Source organism: Hypanus sabinus, chromosome 6, assembly GCF_030144855.1.
Source record: "Hypanus sabinus isolate sHypSab1 chromosome 6, sHypSab1.hap1, whole genome shotgun sequence".
NCBI classification, from domain to species: Eukaryota; Metazoa; Chordata; class Chondrichthyes; order Myliobatiformes; family Dasyatidae; genus Hypanus; species Hypanus sabinus.
Window position 1 is genome coordinate 152,677,037 of NC_082711.1, and position 13,141 is coordinate 152,690,177.

Sequence of the window (13,141 nt, forward strand, 5' to 3'; positions counted from 1 at the left end):
TCAGACAACGTGTGCTGGAGAGAGAACTTAAGGGTTTTCCCGATCCGCGGCTGGTTGAATCCGCGCATGCGGAACCCGTGGATAAGGAGGGCCGACTGTATAACATTCAACATTAGTTTTCAGCCATTTTGCATGAGAATAGTTGTGCCTTCAGGCACTGGGATGACAGGGCATTCAGCTTGAACTGGATGGCAAGAAAAGACTTAAAAAATTAAGGAAAACTGCACCTGAGTAAACAGATAGATCCCTGGATTATGTGGCTCCATCTGTATGGATAGATGTGAACGTGTATCCTGTGAACTGGTTCCATTTTAGGTGAATAAGTGAATGTGTTTAGGGATGTCCATCTTCCCTGCCTCTTCAATGTATTTTTTTTAAATTATCACTCTTCCTCCCCCACTAATAATCACTTTTTTTTTTGAAATAATCACTCCAGCACAGCAGTTTCAATAAACAGCTTTTGTATGAGAACTTATAGGAAACAGACTGGAATGTACCTGTCCCAGTATAAGAGTTCATTGCCCATTCCTGAAGGGATTAAGCTTGGATACCAGGAGACTCAGCCCAACAAGTTCTTCAAGGTTTATTTCAGATTAAAAGTTATTGACATATTGTAAATTACAGTTGATGCAGTTCAGTACACAATCTTACTAAGCAGCAACCATTTACACTAAAAATATGGATTTAAGCTCAACTTAAATGCCAATTATCATTGTTTAACAGTCACTACATTAAAAATTGCCAGGAAGATTTTGGTATTGATATTTAGTGGAACGATACCTTTTCCCAAATAGTAACCTGATCCAGTGATGAGGGATCTATTGAGGCTGTTCAGCAGGATGACAGCCTTAATGGCTCTGCCTTTTTTTCAGCCAGGCTCTCAGCTGCTCGACTTGCAAAGCCACACTACTCCGAGCTGTGCCTCCAGGCGCCGAATACTGCTCCACACTGTTTGTATAGTTCCACACCTTCAGCACATCGCTCTCAAACAGAGGACTATTGGTGAAGGAAACAAACAAAATAATAATTTGATACAATTTAAATTTAAATCCCAGAAGATTTATTACAATACTGTGCAAAACAGGCACTTGCACAGTAAACACTTCATAGCTGCTTGACCAATTTAATGGAATTAAAGTTCAAAGTACATACACGTCACCATCTAAACCCTGCTTCATTTTCTTGCCGGCATGCTCTATAAGTCCATAATAAAATAATAACCATCACAGAATCAATGAAAGACCGCACCAGCTTGGGCGTTCAACCAGTGTACAAAGACAACAAACAGAGCAAATAACAAAAAAAACACAAATAAATAAGTAACGAATATTAAGAACGTGTGATGAAGAGTCCTGGAAAGTGAGTCCATAGGCTGTGGGAATATCTCAATCATGGGGCAAGTGAAATTGAGTGAAGCTATCCCCTTTGTTTCAAGAGCCTGACGGTTGAGAGGTAGTAGCTGTTCCTGAACCTGGCGATGGGAGTCGTGAGGCTCCTGGACCTTCTTCCTGACAGCAGCAGTGACAAGAGAGCTGGGTGGTGGGTGTCCCTGATGATGGATTCTGCTTTCTTACAAAACCACTTCACGTAGATGCATTCAAAGGCGGGGAGGGCTTTACCCGTGAAGCATTCTTTTAAAATAAATCCTTAGTGCATTCTGTCATACTGACTAGGATCAGATATAACAAGCAAAAACACCGCATGAGAGGGCGAAGTTTGAAAGAGTTGTGTGGGGCAAGATTTTCTACCTGGAGAGTGATGGGTATCTGGAATGAGCTGCCTGGGGTGACAGTGGAAAGGAGTACAACTGTGGTATTTAATTGCATTGTCGAAATGCTGTCAATTAACATTGAAAACAGCTTGTCTGACTCTTCGTCAGCCACTGAGCATCTGTGTCTCCTCTCTGGCCTCACAAATATATCTTCAGCAGTCTTCCTGCAGCCCATTGTTGACTGTCCCCTCCCCTGAACTGCAGTATCTCACCCAACAAGTAACTTATAGATTGCGTTAATTCATCACATTCCAAGTCAAGTCAACTTTTATTGTCATTTCGACCATAACTGCTGGTACAGTGCGCAGTAAAAATGAGACGACGTTTTTCAGGACTATGGTTTACATGACACAGTACAAAAACTAGACTGAACTATGTAACAGAAAAAAAAACACAGAAAGCTATATTAGACTACAGACCTACACTGGACTGCATAAAGTGCACAAAAACAGTGTAGGCATTACAATAAATAATAAACAGGACAGTAGGGCAAGGTGTCAGTCCAGGCTTCGGGTATTGAGGAGACTGATAGCTTGGGGGAAGAAACTGTTACATAGTCTGGTTGTAAGAGCCCGAATGCTTTGGAGCCTTTTCCCAGATGGCAGGAGGGAGAAGAGATTGTATGACGGGTGCATGGGGTCCTTCATAATGCTGTTTCCTTTGCGGATGCAGCGTGTAGTGTAAATGTCCGTGATGGCAGGAAGAGAGACCCCAATGATATTCTCAGCTGACCTCACTATCCACTGCAGGGTTTTGCAATCCGAGACGGTGCAATTTCCGAACCAGGCAGTGATGCAGTTGTTCAGGATGCTCTCAATACAACCCCTGTAGAATGTGATGAGGATGGGGGGTGAGAGATGGACTTTCCTCAGTCTTCGCAAAAAGTAGACATGCTGCTGGGCTTTCTTTGCTACGGAACTGGTGTTGAGGGACCAGGTGAGATTCTCCGTCAGGCGAACACCAAGAAATCTGGTGCTCTTTACGATCTGTACTGAGGAGCTGTCGATGTTCAGCGGGGAGTGGTCGCTCCGTGCCCTCCTGAAGTCAACAATCATCTCTTCTGTTTTGTTCACATTAAGAGACAGGTTGTTGGTTCTGCACCAGTCCATTAGCCACTGCACCTCCTCTCTGTAAGCTGACTCATTGTTCTTGCTGATGAGACCCACCATGGTCGTGTCATCGGCGAACTTGATGATATGGTTCGAGCTGTGTGTTGCAGCACAGTCGTGGGTCAGCAGAGTGAACAGCAGTGGACTGAGCACACAACTCCAAACCCGGACCAAGTTCAAGGTTTTCCATCACTTCCACAAGACCAGTGAATTTTATCCTACTTTGGGTTGTTTAATTTTTAAGTGTAAAATGCTTAAGCATTTAAATTCAAATTTAATTTTTAATAATATAATCAAGAAAGCACCATCCAACATTAAAGATTCTCAATGTTCACACTATCTCCACTTTTCACTGCAGCTATCAAGCAGGAGGTACAGAAGTTCAAAGTACTATTTATTATCAGAGAACATGCACGTCACCACATACAACCTTGAGTTATTTTTTCTGAGGGCGTGCTGAGAAAATCTATACAATAGTAACTGTAAATATCAGGAACTGTAAACAAGGTGTACAAATGCAGATATAAGTAAATAGCATGAAGTAACAATAAAACAGAGTTCTTAAATGAGTCCTGACGAAGGGTCTCAGCCCGAAACGTCAACTGTACTTCTTCCTATAGATGCTGCATGGCCTGCTGCATTCCACCAGCATCTTGTATGTGTTTCTAAAATGAGTGTAGTTATCCCCTTTTGTTCAAGACCCTGATGGTTGAGGGGGAATAACTGTTCTTGAACCTGGTGGTGCGAGTCCTGAGGCTCTTGTACCAGATGGGAGCAGTGAGAAAACAACATGGTGGTGAGGATCTTTGACGATGGATGCTGCTTTTCTCCAGCAACGTAGATGTGCTCAATAGTTGGGAGGGTTTTACCCACGATGTACTGGCCTGAATCCACTACCTTTTATAGGATTTTCTGTTCAAAAGCCACTACCTTTCGTAGGATGTTCCCATGCCAGCCGTAATGCGGCCAGTCAGCTCGCTTACCACCACACATCTATAGAAGTTAGCCAAGGATTTTGATGGCATGCCAAACCTCCACGGACTCCTGAGGACGTAGAGGCACTGTCGTGCTTTCTTCACAATAATATTAGGGTGATGGGTCGTGGACAGGTCCTCTGAGATAGTGACACGCAGGAATTCAGAGTTAGTGAACCTCTCCACCTCTGATCCTCTGAAGATTACTGGCTCATAGACCTCTGGCTTTCCTCTCCTGAAGTCTCAACCAGTCCCTTGTACAGAAGCCTAAAATCCCACACCAGCATGTTCAGATATATAAACACAAGCGATTCTACAGTTGTTGGAAATCCGGAGTAACACACACAAAATGCTGGAGGAACTCAAAAGGTCAGGCAGCATCTATGGAGAGGAATGAACAGTCAACATTTTGGGCTGAAACCTTTCATCAGGCTAGGAAAGGAAGGGGGTAAGAAGCCAGAATAAGAAAGGGGGGGGGGGGAGTGAGGAAGAAGGACAAGATGGAAGGCCATCCGTGAAGACAGGTGAGGGGGTAGGTAGGTGGGTGGTTCAGAAACTGCTACTTTTCTTCAACTATCAGGACCACATTGAGGGGTGGTGGTGGACATTTGAGAGACTCTTAGGCACGCTCATGTAAGAAAAATGGAGGGTTATGGGCAGTGTAGGAGGGAAGGATTAGATTGATGATGGAGTACATAGATGTAGGGCAGCACACTGGCCAGGGGCTGAAGAGGCCACACTGTCCTAAGTTCTACGTTCATTAGTAATGGACTGATTGGCACAACCCTAAAGCACCCTCTGCAGTGGAACACCATAATCAACTTCTTTGTAGTGCCTGACTGAGGGGTTCTCTTTTGCACTAATGTCTTGTTTTTTTCCTTCTGCCTGTCTCGTATAATTTATGTAAATATTGTTCTGTGTGTTGTCTGAACCTACGTACCTTTGACGCTGCTGCATGCATGACTTACATCATACCAGTGCCTGACCATACCTGCGCACATAACCATAAACCTGACTCCATTATATTCATACTTCACGTTAACCAACCCACCCCACCCTGCATCAGTAACACAATGCACAATACATGCCTAATAGTTTTTAATTCGTCCAGCGAGAGCTGACTGATATCGATGCCCTTGGACTCTGCCAAATAAACAGCTCTTCCTGAAGCACTGTGGGCTTCTCTAAATGGCATCTGCAATGAGAAGATTTGGTTAAGAATTCACTTTATGATCACAAACTATTCAAATGACAGCTAACATCCAAGGCACAGCTGAATCTATATTACTAACGAAACTTCTGACCATAAATTTCCCGACATTGGTCACAAGAAGATGTTGGTCATCTATGACTAACTTCAACAGCGCAGGCTATTTAGAGGGAGGGTGTTTCACATACTGGAGCATTTCACATTAAGGCACTCATCTGGGAAAGCTAAGCTATTAATACCATGTTGGAAAGCTTTAACAAAACAGGGTATCATGGTACAAAAAAAAAGATTACTGTTCTCCAAGAAGGGCTTTTCATCTTTTATCACTGCTTAAAACATGACTGGCTATAACAACATCACATCTACATTTATATTCCTACGGATTACTTTGTGTAAAGGAAGATTATTGTTATCACTGCTGTGGAGCTGAGCCATTTTGAAAAGCAGGCTCTCTATCTGCGCAGGCCCCTGCCTGAATGTTGTCATCAAAATACGAGTTAGGGGCTTATCAAGAGGAGATAGCAGCAAACTCAGCTGTCCATGGGGGGGTGGGGAGAGCAGAACATCTGCCTGAGCAAGTGTTTGTGTTACCAGGGCTTCTCTCGGTACCGTTGTGCAATGGTGCAAGCCCCAGTGAAGCGGTCGGTCTGAAATAACAGGAATTGAGCAGTGCAAGTAACAGTTGTAGCTGACCTTCTAACAGACAAGGTTTTTGTTCAGGAAGTTCCTCCCTAATCTACAGCAGCTGCCTCTCAGGAAGCCCCCAAGTTGCTCTGGTCTGCCAGTCAATGAGCTCTTTGACAGGGGTTGTGACTGATTTTAAAGTTTGCATTGAACAAATGCTTACCTTCTTTCGAACCAAGTAATAGGCTAGATCCGTAGCCAGCATATCTGGACTCAGGGCATTCTTCATGGCAGTTTCATTAACCTTCAGGGAACAAGAACATCACATGCAGCTAAGCAAATAGGTTTTCCTAATACGGGCACAAAGTATCATAATATTGATAAAATATCATTAGAAGGAAATCGCGCATCGCGTGTAAACATCAGGTTTCGAGCTAGTTATAGGATTAAGCCACTCAGCAGGATTCTGCCTGCAAGTTCACTTCCACATTCTAGTGTGTCCGTGGAAATCATTCACTCCTTTCTTTGTCAAGACTCTACCTATCTCGATCTTAAAAATATTCACACAGCTTGCTACCCTCACCCTTTGAGGAAGTGATCCAACAACCCATGGCTCCTTAAGACAAAAAAAATAACAGTGTTAACTCAGTGCCCACTTATTTGAAAACAATTACCTCTAATTCCAGATGCCCCCACAGGAGGAAACAACCCCTTTAATCCTCCTTTCTAAGATCCATCAGGGTCTTATGTATTTCAGCCAATACCCATCTCACTACTCTAAACTCTGGGTGATATAAACCAAGAATATACAACTTGTCCTTGTAAGACTCGCTGCCCATTCCAGTTAATAGTACAGTAAACTCCTTCCGAAATACTTCTTAGTTAACATCTTTCCTTAAAAAAGTGTCCAACACTGCCTATTGTTCCCCAAATATGGAACAACATGCCCTGTATAATTGGCAAAAGAAAATGAACATTTGGTTAGCTTTTCCAATTTCATGTTGAATTCACCTTCTAGTCTTTAGTGAAGCGCATAGTAGAACATTCAGATCCCTTTTTCCCCTCAGCGTTCTGTAGTCTTTCATTACTTAGATGAAGTGCTGCTTTCCCCCCGCTTCAGAGGCAGTAAAATTAACCCTTTGTTGCATTTCTTAAAATGGTGCCAATTATTATCACACATTTCACAAACTTAAATTATTCTCTCTTCTGTAATAACAATCAATAAAAAAAAATCAAACTTCTAAAGTAACTGCCTAGTCTGTGGCTCAAAGACTTCCAGATACTTGGCTCAATGGACTGTCCTTCCAGATCCCGGCTGTTTGTGACTCCGGTGATGTTCTCACTCTGTTGGGTAGGTGAAGTGCCAAGTATCTCTTCACTTGTTTCCACCAGTGATCTTCCCAAGATGGTGTTTGTTACTCTGATAAAGGATTCCGTCCTCCACCATGACCCGTGTTGTGCTGTGCGTGGAGCCACCGCAGTTTTAAGTTCCACCTACAAGAACACATCTTGGTGACTGCCCAACTGACTATGTCCTTTCATCTTGGACCAGGTGATATTTGCTTTCCATGTTCCATGTTTGACATATAGCCGTGTGTTCATTTGAGAATTATGCAGCGGAAACGCTTGCTTGTATTGGAACAGTCTTTACAACCCTGTCGTCGTGTGCCTACATCAGGCCCATCTGCTGTTCTGCGTTACTCCGAAACATAGAGGTGAAATCCTTCTAGTCTACTATGAGAAAATCCACATCCTCTTCCATGATTCTCCGAGTTCACCAACTTCAGGGCGAGCCTCTGAGCAGCTTTCCATGCAGTCCCGTCAATCAACTCAAGATCTTGCATTTCGAATGCCCCCCCCAGGATTGACGATTTGCTTTGGGAGAATATTATATGTTGCCCCGGAGTCAGCTGAAATGTCACTGGTTGGCCTTGCACCAAAATTCTGCATTGATGCAGCTGGTGAGTCCGATTGCTCGGATATCCAGTCTGGATCTAGGTTCATTATTTTTGATTGGTGCTCGGAATCCAGCTTGCTTTGTCCCTGCATAACTCCATCTTGTCCACACTGTGAACTTTCAATGTCCTCTTTACTATGCACTATTTGGTAGAAATGATTATCCAGTCCACACTGCACACACACTTTCCCATATACTGTGTACTTCTTATTCAGAGACTCGCATTGCTATCCACGCATTTCTCTGTAACCAAGGCTGCACTTCCTGCATTCTGCACATTACCGTACAGGTTCCCTTCATTTGGGGATCCAACATCCCTATCCTGGTCCTACATAGTTCTTCTGCTTAGCATGGCAGTGGATTCCTTCCTGAAGTTAATTCTTTTTCACATAGTACATAGAACACAGAACAGAGGACAGGCCAGGAACAGGCCATTCGGCCCACAATGTCGAGCTGAACCAGCTAAAAAGCAAATCAAAAACACCCGAACACTAATCTCTCCCACCTGCACAATATCCATATCCCTCCCTCGCATTCATGTGCCCATCCAAACATCTCTTAAAAGCCTCTAATATCTTTACCTCTACCACCGTACCAGGCAGCGCATTCCAGGCATCCACCACTCTCTGAGTAAAAGTCTTACCCCTCACATCCCCTTTGAAACTACCCCCTCTGACCTGCAATGCATGCCCTCCGATATTAGACATTTCCACCCTGGGAAATAGATACTCCTTGTCCACTTGATCTATGCCTCTCATAATCTTATAAACATCTATCAGATCTCCCCTCAGTTTCCATCGTTCCAGAGAAAACAACCCAAGTTTATCCAGCTTCTCATGACAGCCATCGTCAACTTTTCTTGTCATTTCAAGCATAACTGCTGGTACAGTGCAAAGTAAAAATGAGACAACGTTTTTCAGGACCATGGTGTTACATGACACAGTACAAAAAACTAGACTGAACTACTGAACTGAAACATGCCCTCTAAACCTGGCAGCATCCTGGTGAGCCTCTTCTGCACCCCCTCCAAAGCCTCACCGTCCTTCCTATAGTGGGGCGACCAGATGTGGCCTAATCAGAGTTTTATAAAGTAGCCGTCCTTTGAACCTGTCCTCTCAGATCTGGTATGATTTCTGATGAACAAACCTATCAGTTCTGCAAAAATGCTAACAAATCCATTACAAATGTATTCAAAGCTTCACCTACTTCTGGCTAAGGAATCAGGAAATCAGTTGTTTCATCTCTAGGTGGGTTGCAATGTGCACCTCATACATTAAACCATCAGACAAAAGAACACAAATAGGCTGTTCAGCTCAATGAATCTGCTCTGTCATTCCACCATGGCTGATCTGTTATCTCTCTTAACCCCATTCTCCCCTAACCTTTGATGCGTTTACTAATCAAGAACCCATCAACCTCCGCTTTAGGTATATCCAACGACATTCTCCAGCATCTCATTTGAAGATTCACGGGGATGGGACAATTCTCTCCCCTTGTGACCTGTCAAATGCAACAACACCCTTACCTCCCATGTGCTCTGGTCTAGCTGCCACTGCAGCTCAATGTGCAGGGTAAACTTGTTCTTCCACTGTGCTCATTCTCAAGGCAAGTTATTTGCCTGCAAACCTAATCACCTGGGTGTCTACTTTCCCATCCCTGCCCTTTCACAACTGAACTGCATCTGTCTGCGGTCCCTCAACGCACGTTCATATGTTAACTGAGGCGGAAAGGTTCTTGTCAAACCTTTGGTATTCCCAATTCGAAACAAATTTTATAGTTGTATCAGCCAGTGTTTCCCACACCACATCTCACTATTTTCTTCCACTTAGAAACTTCCGGTATTTCAAACTAACCAATGTACTTCATTAAATAAAAGCTTAAGTATCATGAAGTATTCTTATTGTGGCTTTATAGAGACTAGTCGGTCACACGCTATCTTCTACAGCCAATGTTACATTTGCTGAGCTTTTCTCAGTTCTGACTGAAGGTTGTTCATCAGAAATATATTGTTGTCTCTTCATTCTTGCAAGGCAAGCTGCTGACTCTTGCGCGAGTCAGGAAGTATGTCATCTGCTCTTCGATTGTGGGAGATATAAGACCCCTCAGCCTTTCTTTGATAGACAATATGCAGCTCTCTCTGGCCCATAATTACATTACAACTGGTGGGCAGAGAATTGTCACTGACATTTGAATAGCGTTCTTGTTGAAGATGGCTATTTCCTGCCACTTGTGGAGCACACATGCTGTTCCATATGTTACCCTGTACATGACTGTTGTCTACATGCATTTAGGTAGGTTTCTTGTAGTGAGGCACTGACTGTTTCAGTCTTTGAGGAGCTTTGTGTGGAACTAAAGGTTTACAGGTAGAAGGCAGTAGAATGGGGTTGAAGCATGATGGAGTGGCAGAATAGACTTGATGGGCTGAATGGCCTAATTTCTCTTCCATATGGCCTTGCGGTCTTATTATCAGCTTTCTCTGCTCATGCATAACATGGGTAACATATATTACAGTTACTAACATTATCTCAAATATGCAGTTTATCATTTTTCCTGAGTCCCACAAATACTTAACCAGAATCAGAATCAGGTTTATTATCACTGGCATGTGACGTGAAATTTGTTAACCTAGCAGCAGCAGTTCAATGCAATACATAATATCGAAGAAAAACAAAATAAAATACATGATAATAATAATAATAATAATAATAATAAATAAATCACAGCATACTTATATTGAATAGATTAAAAATTGTGCAAAAAATGAATACTATATATTAAAAAATACTATATAGTAAATCAGAATTTAGAGTTTAATATAAACACCTCCACATTTAGATAAGTGGCAAAAGATTAATCACAAAAGCTGCTTGGTTTTAAAAAGCAATATTTAAAACATTTTACAGATTGTTCCTTTTCATCTTTCAATGTCACAAATGGCTGATCTAAAGACTAACTTTAGCTGACTAGCTGCTAGATGTTCAATAACATGATTAATGCGGCAATTTAACCTTTTTTTGCAGGGATTAAATATTTTCTTAGGAATGAAACAAGTTTTTGCAAATTCATCATTAATTATTGTTATGGGTGGCCAGGACCATGGGATAAAACTTAATGAAGTTTTGTTGAGTTATTATGGAAATGCTAATACAGCAAGTCTCCCTGCTGATGAAACCAGCTTGGTCTGATGATCTCCTGGTTTGATTCTGTCCTCACAGGCAGTTGCCAGTTGAAAGTCCACCGCCACCAAACAATGTCACAGCTTGAAACAAAATTTAGACCATAAAGTATTACCTTTAGTGTGGAGATTACACCCATTGCCACCTGTAGAACTGCAGTCAAGGTGTCGATGCTTTCAAACAAACCTTCTTTATCTTCCTAAGTAAATTCAACAAATTGTCATCGTCAACGCCAGCAAACAATTCTGTCTTTTCTTCCATTCCCCCCCCCCCCCCATTTCCACAACTTCATAACTTTCCCTCCCAAAATGATCATTTTTTGATGGATATACTGCAGAGCAGCTCCCGGGAGGAGGCAGGTATAGGCTCTGCATAATTCCGACACAGATGGGCTGAATGGACTGCGTTTGCACTGGCCACTCTCCTCAGCCACGTTCTTGACACAGTAGAATTGTGAACAATGAATCAACTCCCATTCTGACCTGAGCTGTGTATGGGAAACTCCACTTTGATGGTGCCACGGTGACAGACTTCAAACCGAAAGTTAAGGTCGAATTTATTGTCACCTGCACGAGTACATGTCCGCACAGGTGCGGTGAAGTACCTACCTGCAGCACCATCACAGGCATCAGGTCAGCAGCATTCACAGGGGAAAAAGCACAAGTTAAAATGACAGGAGAATCAGATGTTTCACCTATTAACATCCAAACACTTCTATTTCACTTTTTTTTAAAACACGTTACAGGATGGTTTAATAAATCTCACAGCAAACCCGGTGAGCTTAAGGGGAGCAAGAAATAACAAGCACCCCTGACCCTGACACTGGCCGCAGCTTGACCCCAGTTCCTGACTCCTGGTGTTCTGTGGCCCAGTGGCGGTCTCAGCCACACAACCAACCCGCCGTCACGAACGTGGCCCATACATGGACTAATGACCCAGTCAAACGCCGGGCCATCAGCCTTTCAAAACTATCACTTGTTGGATTTTACTGTAGGTGGGTTGGATGAGCAACATCGGACGATCACCCCTTTCCATTCCAAAAATACTTGAACAACTAGCAATAACGTTGATTACCTCTGCAGCATCAAGGTCAGAGTACTGTGAACAATAATAACTTAGTCGCCTGATACTACATAGCTACAGGACAAGAAATCAAATCCAACACAAAGGTGAGGCTGGAGGAGCAACACCTTATATTCCATCTGGATAACCTCCAGCCTGATAGCATGAATATCGATTTCTTGAACTTCCGGTAATGCACACCCCCAGCATTCCCTACTCCTGTTTTCCTCTCTCACCTTATCTCCTTACCTGCCCATTGCCTCCCTCTGGTGCTCCTCCCCTTCCCTTTCTTCCATGGTCTTCTGTCCTCTCCTATCAGATTCCCCCTTCTCCAGCCCTTTATCTCCTTCACCTATCTACGTCCCAGCTCTTTACTTCACCCCCCACCCCCTCTCCAGGTTTTGCCCATCACCTGCCACCTTGTACTTCTTCCTCCCCTCCTCTTCCTTTCCAGTCCTGATGAAAGGTCTTGGCTCGAAATGTCGACTGTTCACTCTTTTCCATAGATGCTGCCTGGCCTGCTGAGTTCCCCCAGCATTTTCTGTGTGTTGCTCTGGATTTCTGGCGTCCGCACGTATTCTCATGTTTGGAATATTAAATAGCCCACAGCCTGGAAGGTCAGTGAAGTTAAGCAGAGGCTAATATGTCAATCACTGTACTGGAGTCAAATTCCTTATTATAGTCTGCAAATGTGATGATTGTAAATTCCTGTCGACAAATCTGCTTATAAACACCCAGGAGCAGCGTGATGTATGTAGTGCCCCTTATGGTGACCATCTTCCCTCTAAATAAACATAGCGATATGTCCATTATCAAATCTTACTACTGGGCTCAACTCAATTAATCTTCATGAGTAATTTATAGGGGTGCTTTTATAATCCTCATATGTGTAAGGTTTTTATTCTCTTTTCACTAGAATTCAGTAAAAACACAATTGTGGCATGTCCAAAAGAGCTCATCTGAAACGAAGACAATGAAGTATTTATGGACCTTATGATGAATGGATTTATCGGGTCACTGACCACATCTCTGAATATTCATGGCTTTTGCCTTCCAACAGATTACCTTTGACTGGTCGCCCCGGTAAAAGCAGCCGCCACATTGCACACAGCATGCTCCCATGAGCAGGAACTAGACAAGTTACAGGTTAATCTTGAAACGCTAGGTTTGGGGTATTAGTGGACACTTTACTGCCAACAGTCATGTCTTTAGGTTAGTAAAACGTTTAAGATATTGTCAAAAGTTATTGGAATTTTTT

General features: G+C 43.0%; 1 protein-coding gene across 1 annotated transcript in view; it reads right to left on the bottom strand.

The window, feature by feature from the left end:
- Positions 1–567: 567 nt before the first annotated feature.
- The window catches only part of asl (argininosuccinate lyase), a 38,710-nt gene continuing 26,136 nt past the window's right edge, over positions 568–13,141 (bottom strand). Inside the window, exons 14-17 of the mRNA XM_059973197.1 lie at positions 10,937–11,020; positions 5,912–5,992; positions 4,943–5,049; positions 568–996 (exon numbers count right to left, since the gene is read on the bottom strand). Coding sequence (XP_059829180.1) covers positions 849–996; positions 4,943–5,049; positions 5,912–5,992; positions 10,937–11,020 — 420 coding nt within the window. The 3' untranslated portion in view covers positions 568–848. The remainder of the gene's footprint in view (positions 997–4,942; positions 5,050–5,911; positions 5,993–10,936; positions 11,021–13,141) is intronic.